The sequence below is a fragment of the Dioscorea cayenensis genome, chromosome 14, assembly GCF_009730915.1.
Source record: "Dioscorea cayenensis subsp. rotundata cultivar TDr96_F1 chromosome 14, TDr96_F1_v2_PseudoChromosome.rev07_lg8_w22 25.fasta, whole genome shotgun sequence".
In the NCBI taxonomy this organism is placed as follows: domain Eukaryota; kingdom Viridiplantae; phylum Streptophyta; class Magnoliopsida; order Dioscoreales; family Dioscoreaceae; genus Dioscorea; species Dioscorea cayenensis.
The window spans coordinates 62,714-81,691 of record NC_052484.1 but is presented as its reverse complement, the minus strand read 5'-3'; the positions used below and the strand labels follow the sequence as shown (position 1 = coordinate 81,691).

Sequence of the window (18,978 nt, the reverse complement as noted above, 5' to 3'; positions counted from 1 at the left end):
GAAGTTGTAACAGTATTAGTGTAGTCTGTGTCCCAGTCAGTGTTGTAACTGAATGTTGTAACAGGAGTCAGTCTAGGTGCAAAAGCAGTTGTGTCAAATTATGCCAAAGGGGGAGATTGTTAGTGCAACCGCACTATTTATTGGCATGATTTGACACCAAGGCAGATGACATGCCAACCATGGTGACAAGGCATAATTGATGATATGCAGAGTATGGTGACATGGCAAGGAGACTTGGGGTGCAAGGCAAATCATCTTAAATATGGTGGAACTATTTTTAGTAAGTCTACAGCATGGGGCCAAATATCTTGAAGATCTTGGTGGTATTATTCTTGGTAACTTGTTCAACTTGAAGACAAGATCATATCAAGACCATACTTAGAGAGATATGATTGAAGACTAAATATGGTGGAGCTTATTTGAAGAAATATCTATTCATGGTATGAATGAAGGAGATATGATTTCAAGAATCCTTGATGATTGAATTGATTGATTGAAGATCTATTATTGGGAAGATTTGAGGACCAAACTTGGGTGAATTGAAGATCAAGTTTGGAGAATCTTTGAAGACCAAACTTGGAAGATTGAAGACTAAGTTTGACAAGTTTCATGGAAGACGCACAAGGACGTGCACCCCTTGCGAGGGGACTGCGTGATGAGAAACTGAGGAGGTAGGCTAGTTGCCGGCAGTCGGGATCGGGAGATTTGGCTGCATTAACTTAGACTAAGCATAACCGGGAGGTTGATGGGTCTTGAAGTCGTCCGCAACGTAACCAGAACTCAGTCAAGTCAGCAGTCAGGGCCATGTTGCAACTTATGTTACAACAGGAGTTGCAACAGCTAATTTCGGAAGGTTTTTAAATTAGTAGCCGCGGAGATTCTAAAAGAGGTATGTGCTATATTTGGGACGTTGAGGCGTATATATAAGCTACCTTGCTCGTAGATTGTAAGTGTGACTCTTGGAGGAGAGTGGGTGAGCACTAGACAATCTAGAGAGGGTAGTGTTCTTTATTGTTGAGTGAGTGAGTGACAAGTGTTTGTACTCATCTATTTTTACCTCTTTTAGTGGATTGTTTATCTCCGTGCTTGGCCCCCAGACGTAGGCGAGTGGATGCCGAACTGGGTTACCAATGTCGTGTGTCTCTTTCTTTCTTGGTTTGTGTGAGATTTCTATGAGTGCTTGAGTGTTCCCTAAAACCCACAAATTACACCGGCGGAACTAACAAGAGGTTTAGTCTGCACCCACAACCGTCAATCTATTACCATTATTATTTCTAATGAGTCTTAAACACGAGATCTTTCGAATCTCTCATCTACAATAAAATCAAATCAAGTACTATTATGTTATAAGTATTTTGGTCGATTTACAAATTACTATTTACCATTTAAGCTTAGTAGCAGTCTATAAAGATGAGCGCGGGGGAGAGGGAGAGGGCGCGCTAGCTGCACAGTCTCCTCCTGCAAACCCCAAATGGTTGCTTCCAACACAGCCCACTTTCTTCCTTTCCTCTTTGCTGTTGTTCTTGCATTATGGATGAATGGCTCTTCTGCCAAGGCCCAATCCCTTGTTCTCCCATGCCAAAATGATGTTATCTTCCGATCCTCAGATGGATCCAGCTGCCCCTCTCCTGATCCCTTGTTATACTATCAGCCGGTGATTGGGATCCTGTCTCACCCCGGCGACGGTGCAAGTGGAAGGCTGACTAACGCCACCAATGCCTCCAATATCCCTGCATCCTATGTTAAGTTCGTTGAGTCAGTTGGCGCCCGGGTTATCCCTATCATCTACAACGAGCCCGAAGATATCATCATAAAAGTAATTCCTCCTCTTAATTATAAGTCTTTTAAGATCTCCTTCTCATGAGAAAGAAAGGTGCATGTTTTATTTCCTCATTTAGATTGAATTCTCTCGTGAACTGTTTTTATTTTTATTTTGTTTGCATTTTTATTTAATGTTGTAATTATAATATATATATATATATATATATATATTATATACGTTTTGAATAGATGTCCAGCAATGTTTGGTGGTAGTTGTTTGATCATGGTTATTGTACTATTGTTGTAAGTGTTAAATAATATTAGATATTGTTTGATACTATATATGGCCAGTCCCATTATTGTACTTTTGTTTAACATTTCCGGAAGTAAACCCCTCTGGACGAAGACTAGTGATGAGGTGGTTCCACAATAACTATTAAATGCAAATCTAACGATCACTATGTGATGTTTATAAATTAGAAATTTAAAAATGTTTCTAAACGACACAATCTCATATATATTAGAATTGTGGATTGAACTTGAAGAAGAGTGTCATCGTTGTAATGGCCAAGTAATAAAAACATTTAATTACGGAAAGTTATGAGTTTAACTCCTTCTCAATACATGGTTGAAAGTGGTGGTTTAAATATGTATTTTTAATTTTAAATAATATAAATGTTTTCGTTTTTTTTTTAGAAAACATGCCATTTACTGAGTTCTAAATGGTTAATGTACTTATAATTTATTAATTTGAAACACCATTCAATTTTTTAAATTAATTAGACAAAAATCTTAAAAATCAAAGTAAATATTATTTTTAAAATCCAAAAATTAGTTCTGAATTGACACTTGTTTAAAGCTACTAATTATATTTAAGAATTAATTTTAAAACAACACTTATATATGTAAACATCCTAACAAGTCACAACATATATGAAAATCTTAATTTTATTTCCAGCCTTGAAGTGATAAAAAAAAATTGATAACAACCTCAGACGTGATACTAATTTAAATAGGGAGAATTGGTTATAAACCCCTCAAAAATTCTATAATTACATATTTACCCTCAGAAAAAACATAATTGTATATATACCTCTGAAAAATATAGGTAATTACAGATATGCCCCTACTGTTAGATTCCGGTAATCAAACTTGATTAACTATGGTTATAACTTGGATTAAAATATACAAAATGTCCAAAATAACCCTTATACAACTTAAAAAATACTTTTCAAGGGTATATATACAATGGTATAATGGTAATTTTATATATTTGTTGTTTGTTAATGGATGGTTTTTCAACTAATTTGAACCCCAAGGTTATATACACAATTATGTATATTATTCAAGGGTATGTATGCAATTAACTTTTATTCAGGGGCAAATATGCAATTTCAAAATTTTGTAGGGGTACACCTGCAAAAGCCCCATTTAAATATTGTTAAAGAAAAATACAAGCATGGTTTTGGTCAAGTTGTCTTATAACATGACGTTTGTGTAGAAACTCAATGTGGTAAATGGCGTGTTTTTTACTGGTGGATGGGCGAAAACAGGCTTGTACTATGATGTGTCGAAGAAAATTTTTGAGGTATGTGGTCACTCACATTTATGTCAAAATATTCCTTTTTTATTTATTTATTTTATTTTTTATTTTTTATTTTTTTTGTTCTTGATTACAAATTTATTGCTTAATTAGAAGAAAACGGTACCTGTGTTGTTGTTAGAAGAAGAAAGAGAGAGAATGGAACAAGTGTATATACTTGAACACATTACATGAGTGACCCTTTGGGTCTACATATAAAATATGATAAGTATACATATACATCTGTACATACATATACATGTATATATATAGACAATACAACAATACATCTAACAGTTGTATGTATATATATATATATATATATATATGTATGACTAGTTGTGGTATGTTTGTTGCATAGAAAAAGCTACTGATCTTCTTTTTTCTTTTACTTCCCAGATAGTTTTGGCAAAAAATGATGCAGGGGATCATTTTCCTTTGTATGGAATGGCCTTAGGCTTTGAGCTATTGACCATGTTCATCAGCCAGGTTCTTGTTGTTCTCTGTGATTTGAAATTAATTTGATGTTCAATTTGCTACTATCTCAAGTTTATATAGCATATAGTTAGCATGCCTTTCAGGTTGAAAGATGGGGTTGCTCTTTTACTGGACTCCTTTCAACCACGTTACGTAGATTATTAGAACACTACAAGAAAACAGTCGCATCACTGACGGACTTTTCCGTCACTGAAAACTACAATTCCGTCACTGATGATCAACAACGACGGAACTGTCCGTTGGAAACGTTTGTCGGAAAATTTTGTGTCGCTGATTATATTCCGTCGGAAATATTTTTTTCCGTGGGTGATGCTAGAGTATCACCGACGGAATATTCTGTTAGTGAATCCAAAATAAAAACTAAAATTAATGATAAGAAAATACATATCACCGACGAAATTCAGTCGCGGATATACTCACTTCACCCACGGAATTCCGTTGGTAAAGATCTTTAACACTAACGAAATTCGGTCACTGATGTGGTGTATTACCCACGGAATTCCGTCATTAAAAAATTATCACCCACGGAAATCTATATTTGAGTCTCTTCACCACCAAATGAATTCCGTCAATGATAGTGTATATCACCGACGGAATTCCGTCATAGATATACTCACTTCACCTACGGAATTCCATCGGTAATGATCTTTAACACCAACGGAATTCCATCACTGATGTTCTGTATTACCCACAAAAATTCACATCAATAAATAATTATCACCCACTGAATTAGGTATTTAGTCTCTTCACCACCAAACAAATTTTTGTCACTCGGTAGTGTATATCACCGACTGAATTCGTCACGGATACTCGCTTCACCCACGGAATTATATCAGGGAAAGTTCTTTTTAACACCAACGGAATTTTTGTCACTTATGTGGTGTATTACCCACGGATTTCTATCACTAAAAGAATATCACCCACGGAATTAGTCCCTTTACATCCAAATGAATTCCGTCACTAAAAGCTCTTATATTATATTATTAATTATATTTATCCTGCTTGATTTCCCTGTACCAATACATATAAGAAAATTCATATGGCAAACACACAATATTAAATACTGTCAACATGTAAATAATTTCCCGTACCATACTTAGTGTACATACATCACTGATAATTAACAAGTCTTAACAAGTACTAAACATAAAAAAGAAACAGTACCATATGTATAGCATATATTAATCTGTTTAATATTCAAAGTGGTGATCCACCAGTGTCTTTATCCTGCGAGGTAGGCTGAGAAGGTCCTACTGAAGCATTTGTAAACATACGCGCAGGATTAAACATATCCATCATTTGTTCAAGATACTTCTTGATATCCGCCGTATCGCTCGCTTGCTTCTCTACTTTATCCTCCAAGTTGATCATTCTGTCTTTCACAAGAGTCACTTCTTCACGTAAATTGTCAATTTCAATTGGAGTTTGTTCACGTTCATGATTCGGACGACTACAAGCCGAGTATGATGCATCTCCAGCATTGATGGAAGTAGATATGAAATTCTTACCACGTGGCGTGATTCCAAACCCATAGAAATGAGTGCGTGTAGTACCTTGCCCTCCAATTGCATCACACCAAACTTCTGGGTCAAACTCAGGATGATTGGCTTCATCAGGACCATACTTTTGACTCATTGAAGAAGTATAAGATTCCTATAAAAAAATAACAAACCAATTAGATCAACATATACATCAAAATTAATTTATAAACTAGCTAGTTGCAATTTCATCAATATACATATCAATGATCCTACATTATAACATGACAATAAAAAGTTGACAACAAAAAAAAAATTGTGATGTAATAATCCCCATACAAGAAGCATATTCAGTTTTTGGCACAAGAAGCATGCACAAATAGAAATACATGCAATTGTAAGAAAACATATGTAAATTCTCCTATATGGCCATGATGGAAAACACACCATGATAGAATTCTATAAATACTATCTCTAAAAAAAAAGTAGCACATTTATTCTCCAATAAAGTGAAAAGAAATATTAAGAACATAGACAACCACATAAGAAAAGAAGTGCATATTATCAAAGGCATACACTTACACAGACATTCTTGGACTTATGATCAACAAAATCACCTTGACCTTTCTCACGTTTGTGGGTGCGGTTGAACAATTCTCCATAGGTTGGTTTTCGGTTTAGTTGTTTTTCCTACATGACAATATTAAATAAGAGATTATAAAGACACGTGCTAGTAAAATTTAAAATATGAATTGTGTACATACCATCCTCTCCGCATGAACCATAAAAGGGATCGATCCACCGGTATGCTTGGTGATGCTTCCATCTTTCTCAATCATCCTATTTCGCTTGCCATTAATTGATCGATTTTTCCATGCATCCGTAGTCCACACATCACTAACCAATCGATCCCAAATGTCCAATCGAATCCAACCTACATTGTAACCTTTGCACTTTGAAATTTCACTAACACCAAAATGTCTCATTGCCCGCTTCCTTTCTTCTTCCAACATACCACGCAACCGTTCCTTGCACGTAGTCTCCCAAATTGCTCTCACAACTTTTGCTTTCTCAATAGGCCACATAAATTTTCCCTACCGAATAAGACATGGGTAAAAATTTCACCATTAGATTATCATCCTTATGCAGCTTCAAATTACAATCTAGTGTCTGCGTAGATGACCTTTCTCAAGTTTTGAATATGCTTGATCAACCTCTGTGCTTGAAATGATAAATTAGGACCTGAAAAATTAAATAATAGTATTCATTAACAACTGCATTTATAAAGTCATTTTTCACCATCATGTACCGCCACATGAGAAGTCCGGATTTTTCACTAAATTAAGTATGAGTTCATGATGAGGAGAATGCAACTCCAATCACTGATTAGAGATTAAAAATGATTTATGTGGAGTTTACTCTAGGCAACAAAGAGTCAACTCATTAATTTAGATTAATTAATTTCAACCATATAATTTATAATTTATTTGATGAAGTTAGTTAATTTCAAAAAACTTTATAGTTTATTCAAAAACAAACTTTATAGTCACCTAATCAACCAATATATAACTCAAAACTAGCTATTAATATATAGTTAAGGTCATGCACATTGGCCTTATGTTATCTTATAAAGAAATTGAAAATAATTATCTATATTTGCATTTTTTTCCATGCATGGTTATAGACAAACTTAATAATTTAAATTAATTTAAAAATACAAGAATTTAATGAAAATACCAATACCTTATTATGGTTTGAGAACCGGCACTAATAATTCGTATGTTTGTGAATCATCATCAATATCATTAGATAACTATAATCTAATGATATATATGTTTTAATTAATAATTCTCAACTCAAAATTTGAGGGTTGGATTCAGGTAATTTCACATTTATAAAAGAAGAGTGAAATTAAAATAATTCCTGTAATAAATGTTGATTATATAATTCAATTTCAAAATTAAAAAAATTAATAAAATGGTGCCATTAACAAATGAAATTTATGATAGTAGTGTAATGTTATGAGATTAAATTTTTGTTTAAAAAAAAAACAAACAAACAAACATAATGGATAGACGGCAACATGCTGCCATGAGTTTAGTTCAACCTTAATTAAAAAAAATCAATTAATTAAATCATTAAAGTGCTATTTGACACTCATTATGCTTTTCAAAGACTCCACACCATGAGCTACAACCACAAGGAAAGACAAATGTTTGTGTCATTTGGGAATAATGTTTCATTCTCTCAATAAAATATAAGATTAGAGACAAATGTTGATAAGAGACTAACAAAGAATGAAATATAAGTTAACATTTATGTCTTTTTTTTAGCTAAATAAAATTTTATATATTATCTTAAACATTGGATGCTTTTAAAAAGTGAAGAATTATTTTTCAGCCATACCTCGACCTTGATATTGATGAATGCTCATTGACCAACAACCCAAACATTCATCAAACAAGATTGAAAAATATATTGGCAACAAGATATCCACCAATTGAGAACCATCATAAGGGAAATCCAAATCCTAGATAAAATCACAAAATAAATCAAAATTCTCTACATAATAAACATGATTAAACCTAATAAATCACCATACCTTAACCACCACAGCCAGCACTGAGAAGGCAAGTATCGGTTGAATATCCTGCACATCAAGAGATCAAACAAAAATAAATTATAAATCTCATCAATAGGAAAAAAATAAAAACACAAAAGAAATCTACAAGATCAACTATAAATTATAGGGATCGGAAGAGATTTTTTACCCTCAATTTCGAAAACCCCGACTTTAATCCACAGGAGATCGAAGGATAAGAGCTGAAGAGATCACCAGATGATCGCCGATGCGTGGAAAAAGTTAGGGTTTAAGCAAGAGGCTATGAGAGGGCATACAATGCCGAGGGTGGCACTGGCGAAGGCGGCCAGGGGAGGCGCGGAGGTGGAGATTGCAGAAGAAGTGTGGGTGCTCTCAAGGAGAGTGGTGGTGGATGTTGCAGAGGAAGTGCGGGTGCTCTGGAGGCGTTTGGTGGTGGTGAGGACTAATAAAGAAAAGAAGCCCTCAATTGTATAAAGAGATAGGTCTTTTATAAAATCAATAAATAAAATAAAAATTATTATTACTGTTAATAAAGAGAGTGGATCTCAATTGTATTAAAAAATAATGAAAAATCATGGATATAATTTTACTTAATTTAAAAAAAAGGAGATGAGATTCATGTCGTCATTAACTTTTTGCCCTTGAGTCCCTACAATATATATAATTCATAGTTAAGAACTATTTTACTTGGTTTCAAAGCAAAGGTTTTTAATAAATCAATTTTTTTTTTTGCTCTGAAAATCCGTTAGTACTTAAAAATAACATATTTTTACAATATTCTTTTGTTTCATTAATTTATCTTGTTATTTAAAAATTAAATAAATAAACAAGCATAAATATTTAAAAAAAAACATATTTCACCCATAAATTTAATTTTATCATTTAATCCTTCATTAAATATCTAATATAACAATAATAAATTTAGGAGGTTTAAATCAACACTATATATTCATTCATATTATATTTTCTTGTAATTATAAGAAATAAAATAAATAAATATTTTATAGATGAACATTAAAATATTTTATAATTATCTTTTGATAAATTGATATATTATAAATCTATAGTAACAATAATTAAAAATAAATTAATATCTTACTAAATGTCATCATAAAATTGTTTTCTAGATCAATATCTTATCTTTTTGTTTTTTTATATATAATATAGTGGTAATATTTTATTTTTTTAAATATTTTGTTATAATCTAAATATAATCAAAAGTTAGTTTTTAGATATTTAAAAAAAATTACAAATTATTATTATTATTATTATTATTATTATTATTATTATTATTGGTATTAGTATTATTAATAATAGGAAATAATAGTTTATATTTGAAAGTAAGTTAATAATATTTATGTATATCAATGTTTACATTAATTTAATGGAGTGATGGATTCTCATGTGATTTGAAATTTTGAATCAAGGGTAGAGATGATTTTGGAGAAGAATCAAATGGTTGATAGTGAAGCCCACATATTTATTTAATTAGTAAATTATTAATAATTAAATGGACATTAGTATAAAAATTAACTAAAATTGTAAACCTATTATTAATTATCTTGCATATTTTTAATATTTCTAAATTTTGTAAATAATTTATTAACTAAATAAAAAATTAGCGATTAAAATTGAGACCGTGATTTCCATGAATTAAGAAAAGCCTTTTTTTAATTATTTTTAGTGGAAAACTTATTTATATTAAATATATATACAATTAATTCGGCGTTTCTATCTCCCATTATTATTTAATTATTTTATTAATTTTAATATAATAATTTAAATTAGAAATAAAAAAAATATAGTGGGAGGGGTTAATAACCCCGGAGTTAGCACTTAGTAACCCCGCCGCCGGGGTTATATCTCCCATTTAAAATAATTGATTATATTATTATTTTATTAATTTTAATATAATATTTAAATAATAAGAATAACAAAATATAGTGGGATGGGAGGGGTTGATAACGTCGGCACCGGGGTTAATGTCAATCTTATAATAATAATTTTCAAAATATTAAAAACTTATTTTTAAATCATCGAAATAAAATTAATTCTTTTCACCAACGGAATTTCCCACGGAAATTATCCCCGACGGAATTTTCCGTTGGTGATAAAATTATATTCCGTCACTAATATGTTCTGATGTGTTAAAAATTGTTCGTTGGAATTCCGTCACAAATTCCGTCAGTGATATTGATATTACCAATGGAACAAATTCCGTTGGAAAAATTCCGTCAGTGATGCGACTGTTTTCTTGTAGTGGAAATTCCTAATTTTTGAAGTCATTGAGATATATATATATATATATATATATATAAAGTTCATCTTATCTCATTAATTAATTTGAATGTGTTTCTGAACTAATGATTGTATAATAATGATATCTTGGAGAAAATTGACATAAAAAATCAGGCATCTACACTTCAGTTCAGTACTTCAGACTTCAATGGAACTCTCTTCCAGAGGTAGGTATTTGCTCTAAAGTTGCCAATTTAAGTATGCGTGCTATTATTGAAACAAAACATTCCGAATTTTAATACTGTTTATGACTTTATTTCAACGACCAGTTCTGTCATCATGATTTTCTATTGTTACAATGTGATATGCATTTATGAACCATTTGATGTTATATGAGAATGTTGTTTTAACCGAATTTACATTCACTTTGAATTGCATGTTTTTGTTTTTGTTTTTTCCTACTTAGCATAATTCACTCAAGCTCTTTCTGTTTTATATTCCTTAGCTTAGTGATTTTCTTTGAATTGTCATGTTTCTGCTTACGTTGAGTTGTTTGCTTTTTATCATGTACAATACTGAAGCTTTCCTCCAGATTTATTGGCTAAGATGAGCACAGAATGCCTTGCAATGCACAATAGTATGGTGAGTTGAATAGGAGCACTATGTTGAATATTTATAAGGTCATTCAATGTTACATGAAATGCAGCCAACAACCTTCGGGTCTATTGGTACACGGGTCGCCGATAGAGCTCTCACTGAGTGGTGAGAGTTCGATTCTTGGCTGAGGGCATATTTCTGGGAGTTGTGAATAGTAGTTGTGTACCGGTGGTTCCAGCGCCCACGTGAGCGCGGCCCCGTCCCCACTTGTTCCACCAAGACTTGTGCACGTCCCTCGGATCTCTAGTGGGTTCGTCCAGCGCCTCTTCCAAAAAAAAATGTTACATGAAATGCAATTGTTCCTTTGGTTTGTATAGATATTTTTTAATCCATTTATAAAGATTCAAAAAATCTTTGCTTTCCGTCGTTTTCGGCATTTGTTCATATAAGTCAATCTTCCCACCAATAAGTATTTAATTTTGTTTCCTGTGCAAAGTTCTGGTAGATGATATTGGTAGACATGGACATGGATGCCGAAGTTAAAGAGGCACAATATTTATGCACTCACATTGTTAGAATATATATATATATATATATATATATATATATGTTCATAATTGCATTTAGTTATTATATATATATAGCCTACACTTAACAATTAAAAAATTTTCATAAGTGAATAAATAAGAAAGCATATTTTGCTTATTAACTTCTCTCCTCAGTTGTCATTAATTGTTAGATATAAATTAAAAACATTTTACTGCAACATTAACAAATAAGAAAGATTAAAATTCATCAATAACAGAGGATGTGTGAAGAAAGAAAAAGAAAAGAAAGCATACAAGATATGATAACAAATCAATTATTATAATAGATGCTACACACACATACAAGTTTTGTAGGCTTGATTATAGAATTGACTAATTCTATTGATAATTAATAAATTCCCCTTAATAATATTACTAACAATGCATATTATCTTTAAATTAATAACAATACTACAAACACAGATTTACTTTGTACATGTATAACCTATTCTCACAGTCATACTCCTTAGATTTTTAGTATATTTTCGGATCAGAAACACATTATAAATTTATTCTCCATTATAAATAACACAAGTCCAAGTAATGTGACAAATTCATATGATGTAGTGACTGAACACAGAGAAGCCTAATGACAATGAGCTCCCATTTCAACATTGCATCCTTTATATATGTCACATTTTAGGATATCTAGTTTTTATAAATCAAATTAATCTTGGTAATAATTTAATCATGTTAATTAATTATGGAAATATGGCAGTATGGCATTTCACCTACAAGGTTGCAAGCGGACAATGCTCTATCTAGCTTCTTCAATATTCTCACCACCTCTGCGGATACTAATAATGTGGTATGAAATTTGAATGCATTGCATTGACTGCCAGCCTAGTATGTCTTTAACTTGATTAATTAGCTACTGCCAATGTCTGTGTTTAATCAGGATTTTGTTTCCACGGCACAAGCCTACAACTATCCTATCGTTGGGTTTCAATGGATTCCATCTGTATGTTTTAACCTTCATTCCATTAACTTCACAACTTTGAAGAATTACTATTTAATTATTAGATAACAAGAAATTTTACATGCCTTGATACAGAGAAATGCTTTTGAATGGGGGTACAATTATACAATTCCTCATACTGAAGATGCAATTCGAGTTACTCAACAGACTGCCAACTACTTCATCAGGTCACTATTTTATTGGATTTCAATGTTTCGGATCTCTGTGTTTAATTGCATTAATTTTATTGCACTAGTCTTGCAATTCTGATATAATTGATCACATAATGCCAAATTACCAATATTTTCTTCAACTAATTGGAAATGTTTGTTTGTACTGCTACTCATGAAGACTCACAAAAGTTTTAGCCATAGAAATTCTAGTTCTCCCTTTCATGTAATTTTTCAGTTTGTTATTCATTTGATCACCGCATGTTAATAAAACAATATTCCTCAAATTATAGAAATTCCTAAATTGCTTTCTACTGTTGTTCAATTATTTGTTTCTAACTGTTCAATTCTTATTCTGGGAATAAACCAATTAAATGCCAAATGAAATCACTTATTTCTTGATTCTCAAGCTCTACTGATTAATACAACCACTATTATTGTTTTTTCATCAGAAAAATTTAAACAAACATGCAATTGAAATCACTATTTCTCTTTTACCTTATGCAGTGAAGCGCGAAAATCTTCAACGAGACCTAAACCAATCGCGGTTCTAACCCATCTCATTTACAATTTCCAACCAACTTATAGTGGATATGCAGGGTAAGAAATTAAAGTGTTTAACTTCATCTGTTTTTAATCAGCTCAAAAATTGTTGTTGCAATACTTTGAAATGCTAATGCTTGTGTTTCTCTATGCTTCAACTCTGCAGCAAAGGATATGATCAAGTTTATATCTTTGTTATATGATGTCTCCATGCACTATTTTTATGTGGAAGCAAATGCGCATGTTTGGATTCATGACTTTAAGAAAATTGCTTGCTTCACTTATGTTTATTACAAGTGCTTTTATGGAGATTGTATGTTTGGATGTCCAATTAGTAGGTGCTTTTTATGTAAGAAGTGCTTTCCAATGTGTATCTGAGTATCAGCATTTAGAAGTGCTTGTAAACTATAAAATTACTATTAAGGAAATAAAAAGCACTTGAATATATTTATTTTTATCATTTTCTATATGTTTCCTGTTGTTGGGGTTTTAATAAAAAAATAAAATAAAAGAAATGGTATCTTTTAATAAAGTTATATGAAACTTAACCAACGGCCTTTGGGTCAATTGGTATTAGGTTTTTTACGTAGGGCGTTGGTTTTGGGGAGGACCCGAGATCAACCTCATGTTCTACATAAGGTGAGGGCACGTGGGTCAGCATTGAGCCTTACTCCCCACACATGCACGTCTCTGGGGTTCTATCACTTGTGGTCTTTCTCAAATATATATATATATATATATATATATATATATATATATATATATATCAAGCTTAATTAAATATAACATCAAATCAATCTATTTGAAATAAATCTTATAACAAACTCTTCAATCATCATCATCAATCCATTTGAAATAAATTGATTTACTTCTCCAATAGATTTTTTTACGATAGCATTTGTATCTAATATATATATATATATATATATATATATATGAATTTCTCATTTTTTAGAGTACTAAAATCATTTAATAAACTATAAAAATTCTAAATTTATAATTAAATTTTTTTGAACAAATTTTTATACATGCAGTAGTCTTCAAGTAATTATTTACAATCTCTTACATAGATTTTATTTTACTGTTTTAACTAACATGTTCATTTGCAAGAGCATGTTTCTTTGGTTTGCGGAACTCCTCTTAGTTCATAATTTCCAACAATTTTCCATAACAACAATAACTAAAGAGTAAAAATTATTATCATTATTATTATTATCATATTTGGACTTCTAAGCAGTGAGTGAGTTAACCAACTCGGCGACAACAACGGCACTCGGACGCAAACCGAGCCGGGTTCAACTCGAACCAAACCTGGCGAAACACCTTCACGATCATATCGTGGTGCTCATCCGAATTCAAAGCCAAGTAACAAGCCAGCAACCTCTCCAGCTCTTCTGGCCGTCCGATCTTATTCTCCAATATCATCTCCACCATTGATTCCTTAAAGTCCTTCTGGGGATCACACGAGCGCTTCACTACCGCGAACCTCTCCAATCCCTTCTTCTTCTCCTCCGCCATCGCAGCTCGAGGGGACGAAACCCTAATTCTAGCTCTTCCCCTCCGCCGGGCTCTTCCTCGACGCTGCGCAGCCCGTCTTTCCTTCATCCGGCTCTCGGATCTCTCAATTTCATCGAGGATCGTGAGATCCCGGCGAAATTCCGGTAACTCGAAGTCCGATCCGACCGATCTAGCCATACGGCGGCCAGGTTTCACCCTAGTTCGCCCAAGCGCACTTTCGTCTTCGCCGACCGAGCGTCGGCGGGGCTCGGCGAATGCAGCTCGATCCAGCGCATCCGGAGTGTAGGAGAGGTAGTCGGATGCGGATCGGGTGGCGGGAGGGTGGGGTTTGGGGTTGAATTGCTTCAGCTTGGAGATCCAAAGAGAGAAAGATCTCCAGTTCATAGCTTCTTCTCCTCCTCCTCCTCCAAGAGTCTCCAGGTATGTAGGCTTTTGGTTTCTTTAATTGTGTGGTGGTGGTGTTGGAGTGGTGATGGGGAAGTGGTACCAATCTTTATATTTATATTGGTGGTTGTGTGAGAATGGCCTGGAAATTGGAAAAGCATTGGCGGGATGCAGAGAGCTTGTGAACAAAAGGTGTGGGTGTTCAGTGTTCTAGAGTAGTAATAGAGAAGTCGTATGGAATCAGGGATAGGGAGAGGGTGTGAGCATGCAAAAGTGGGGAAAAAGAGGGGAGCATAACGGCGAGACTTTCGCTTTCTCTTTCTACTTTTCTGTTTTTTTGAATTAGGGCCCCTGCCAAGTTTTTTTCTCTGCTGCTACCACCAGTGACCAGTCTTTATATTTATATTTATATAAATAATTATTCTTGCATTTTGCATGGTCACGAAATTTCAGATATTTTATTAGAAAAAAAGATAAGAATTGGTGGTGTTCATCATTTCTCTTCGGCCTAAAAAAAAAGTTATGTCAAGCATCACTGCAGAAAGTTATTTGTGATGAACCCAAAAAAAAAAAATTTAATTCTGTAATTTATTATAATATCAAAAGATTGATTGTTTAATTTGTGTGTAACAGCAAAAGATTGATGGTTTAATTTGCTGTTGTTCCACAACTAGTGAACTCCTGATGTATAAATGTTTTTCAATAAACGTGATTTATCTATCTTTTTAAAAATAATAATAATAATAATTTGTGTGTAGCATTTGAGAAATATCAAGTATGAGTAATGAGTTTTCAGTTGTAAATGTGAATTTGTTGTTTAAATTTGTGTCATTAAATGAAAGCATTCGGACTGAATATTAAATTTATGATTTATGTGTGCACACCCATCATTTTTTTTTTTAAAATTATTATTTTAATAAAATTGATAAATTATTTTTCTCAAATTAACAATGTTGATAATAGAATTTGTTTGATCTCTTACTTACGGAGGGAAAGAGTTGCCATCTGTCCAATGTGAAGCTGGTGAATTTGATTAATGTTAATCACTTGAAATTGTTCATATATTTTTTTTTTTTTAATTATTGATTTTGATTAGAGTCCACGTGTAATAGCCGGTAAAAAGAGAAAAGCGGAGAGAATTGATTTAACAGGGTTATGGGGCCTACTTTTAAAAGTAAGGATTTCTCTGTAAATAGTGTTGTTTTGAGGACTCATCTTGAATTATTGGATTGGTTTGTGTCTTCTCTTTTTCGGAGGTAAATTTATTTTGGAATCCACGTTGACTGGGGTCAGGGAGGTGATTTGAGGAAGCATTGGTTGGCCTCTTTAATGTCTTGGAACTGATTTATCTATTTGCATGTTTAAATTTCTAGAAATTTATAGCATGGATGTTTTGTTTAATTATTGTTAATTGATGTACATTGTAGTGGGTGAGTGTTGATTTGATTTATTAATTAATACGGATTAATTTGAGGTAAGTATATTTGCTAAAAGTGAATAACCTATAATTTTAGTTACAAAATAAGAATTTAAACAACCAGTTTAGTTATTATAAGAACTTAAACAACCAACAATAAATTTTAGTTAGAAATAAAAATTCTCACAACTAACAGTAAAGCACGGGAATGACATGAAAAAACTTAAATCAGAGCCAATGAAAAAAAACTAGAAATAAGTCGACAATAATTCAATTGGAGTGAAAAAAAAAACAATAATAAAAGTACAAATGACACCTTAAAAAACAATTCTAAGGAGATTATCTTTTCTAAGTAACACTAAAGCGCACAAAAATCAAATGCCTTTTGCTTAAGTGTTACCAAGAACACATTTTTCGCTTCGACCAAATATTTCAAAACATAGCATAAACGAGGAGTTCTAATTACGGCATCTCGATGATGTTGGTAGAATAATCATGGGATGCTAAGTGGCAGAACACATGTATCCAATAGTTAGTAATCTATTATAACACTGCTTGGACTGGTTGGTGTTAGGATCTTGTTCGCAACTTTTTTTTACTTCTTGACAGAGGTGACAATCACCGCCTAGTTAGTAACATTTTCCATGAAATTGATTTCTCTTGGTATATGTTTGCACATCTGTAAATTTACGGTGATCATGCAACATTGATTCATAAAAAATTAAAAATTATATTTACACTTTATGTTGGCCACGTAGAAGAGAGATGGGGCCAATTGCCCCCTTTTTCTTTTTTCAATTAAGGAGTATATTTAATAATGTATATATTTGTAAAGAGTAAAGCTATTTGAACCGAAAAGACTGCACGAAAATTCGGCACGAATGACATGGATGTCTTAGGTGGCATCCACATTACTTCCACTTACATCACTTCTCTCTCTTTTCTAGTGCGTTCTGTTTCTCTTCATCTCTTTGCCCCTTCATTTGGATGACACAATACACTGGTTGGCGATTATCAGCTCTCGGCAAAAGGCCCTACTGCTCTCTTTCCCCCTCGCGTCCACTCTCTTGATCGCCACTACCCTCATGCCAATCCTTCCTCTGCATACACTGCTCAGCGCCCTTCTCCCTAACTCCCTCCCTGCCATCACTCCCACCAGCATCAGCAATCAATCAAAAGAGCTTGAAGTCAAGAAAAAAGAGTGAGAGACAGAGAAGATACTGATGCCTCTAGAGAAATCATGAGTGGCTGCATGGATCTTGGAGAAACAGAACCCTGCCAGCAATCCAGCAACCGTGAGATACACTGTTCCACCAACTCCACCCTCGCACCCTCATCCTCAACTCCACCGCACTCCGGGCTCACCAAAAGCAGCACCACCATCACCTCCGCCTGGCCACCAAAACTGAACTTGAACGACGAGTTCAATGAGTCGGCATGAACCTCAGTGAGCAACCACGAGTGATTGTTCTTAGAGCCACAACCACCATCCTTACTCTGCTCATCCTCTACAACTCGACCACGCCACCACAGCCGCACAGTGGTAGCAGACGAGGACAAGAGGGCAAGAGTCCACGTCATTCTTCTCCTGTATTTTGCTTCGTCTCCATGTGGGGAAGCTTGGATGGTGCCGAGATTCCCTGCTCCCCCTCCATGAGCTTCGAGCGTGCTTGAGCTCATGATGCATCCCATCGATGGTGAGAGAAAAAGAGAAAGAGAGTGAATAGCAATAAATAATGATGAAAGGAGTGGTTGGTAGTCAGTGAAAGTGGAGGAAAAAAACAATGTAGACGAGAGTTGTGAGAAAGAGATGGAGAAGAAGACAATGGAAATGCAATATATAGAGGAGAATAAAAAATAAAGTGATGTGGATGCCACGTAAGGCAACCACGTCATTCGTGCCCGGTTTTCGTGAAATGTTTTCGGTTCAAATAGCATGACTCATTTTTAAATATGAAAATAAATTTTGAATTTGATAGTGTTAATGTAAAAAATGTGTATATATATATATATTTTATAGGGTCTAATATGAACTGAACATTTAATTTTTTTTTTTTAGAGTTTAATATTTAGAAATAATTTGATTTTATAATATTTAATTTGAAAATGAACTTTTGAATTTGATTGATGTCTTATCAATATTATTTTTTTTTAGAATGTTTTGTTTGCCATAAAATTGTGAAGACTCATCTACACAATAAAATTAGTGATCAATTTTAGCTAATTGCTTAGTAATAAACAATAAGAAAATTTTATTTGATTATGTAGATAGTAAAATTATTTGTTAATTTCAAAATATGAAGATTTTTAGAGATTAATTATGAGTTTGTTCTTGTTGATTATTTGTAATACTTGTTTATATAAAAGACTTTTTTTTTTAAAGAAAAACTAGATATATCATTTAATTATGTTATTATATAATTTTGAATATATTTGAATTTTGATTTATTAAATCCCACTCGATTATATCTTGCTCCGCCACTACATAGCATCATTATAAACTTTTTTAAAATTATTTAAATAAGTAAAAAATCTAGGTCGTATTAATTTTTCTTTTTTGCTCATATTATGTTTTTTTCCCCTCTGAGATAACTAAGGTTTTGATGCAGAGTCAAATTGACTAAAATTTAATTTCTTCAATAAAT

General features: G+C 32.9%; 3 protein-coding genes across 3 annotated transcripts; 1 reads left to right on the top strand and 2 right to left on the bottom strand.

Annotated features, from left to right (window-relative positions):
* The first annotated feature begins 1,471 nt into the window (after positions 1 to 1,471).
* Positions 1,472 to 13,217, top strand: LOC120275521 (gamma-glutamyl hydrolase 2-like). Its single transcript, XM_039282131.1, has 10 exons — positions 1,472 to 1,816; positions 3,263 to 3,349; positions 3,743 to 3,833; positions 10,296 to 10,386; positions 10,741 to 10,801; positions 12,062 to 12,151; positions 12,242 to 12,304; positions 12,398 to 12,489; positions 12,979 to 13,071; positions 13,181 to 13,217. The coding sequence occupies exons 1-10, from the start codon at positions 1,472 to 1,474 to the stop codon at positions 13,215 to 13,217; spliced, it is 1,050 nt and encodes a 349-aa protein (XP_039138065.1).
* LOC120275330 lies at positions 4,911 to 6,444 on the bottom strand. The gene is made up of 3 exons (XM_039281865.1): positions 6,084 to 6,444; positions 5,902 to 6,009; positions 4,911 to 5,494 (listed from the first exon to the last, which is right to left on the bottom strand). The coding sequence occupies exons 1-3, from the start codon at positions 6,402 to 6,404 to the stop codon at positions 5,039 to 5,041; spliced, it is 885 nt and encodes a 294-aa protein (XP_039137799.1). The 5' UTR covers positions 6,405 to 6,444; the 3' UTR covers positions 4,911 to 5,038.
* An 861-nt stretch (positions 13,218 to 14,078) lies between the features above and the next one.
* LOC120275386 (transcription repressor OFP2-like) lies at positions 14,079 to 15,244 on the bottom strand. The gene has a single exon (XM_039281941.1). The coding sequence runs from the start codon at positions 14,914 to 14,916 to the stop codon at positions 14,260 to 14,262; it is 657 nt and encodes a 218-aa protein (XP_039137875.1). The 5' UTR covers positions 14,917 to 15,244; the 3' UTR covers positions 14,079 to 14,259.
* Positions 15,245 to 18,978: the final 3,734 nt, after the last annotated feature.

Bases quoted from the DNA above. Each gene is read 5' to 3' on its own strand.
- LOC120275330 (XM_039281865.1), bottom strand. From the start codon at position 6,404: ATGTGGCCTATTGAGAAAGCAAAAGTTGTGAGAGCAATTTGGGAGACT. The intron at 6,010-6,083 runs GTATGTACACAA...ATTGTCATGTAG, and splicing joins TGGTTCATGCGGAGAGGATG to GAAAAACAACTAAACCGAAA. The intron at 5,495-5,901 runs GTAAGTGTATGC...ATTTTTTTATAG, and splicing joins ATAAGTCCAAGAATGTCTGT to GAATCTTATACTTCTTCAAT.
- LOC120275521 (XM_039282131.1), top strand. From the start codon at position 1,472: ATGGTTGCTTCCAACACAGCCCACTTTCTTCCTTTCCTCTTTGCTGTT. The intron at 12,490-12,978 runs GTCACTATTTTA...TACCTTATGCAG, and splicing joins ACTGCCAACTACTTCATCAG to TGAAGCGCGAAAATCTTCAA. The intron at 13,072-13,180 runs GTAAGAAATTAA...TCAACTCTGCAG, and splicing joins ACTTATAGTGGATATGCAGG to CAAAGGATATGATCAAGTTT.
- LOC120275386 (XM_039281941.1), bottom strand. From the start codon at position 14,916: ATGAACTGGAGATCTTTCTCTCTTTGGATCTCCAAGCTGAAGCAATTC.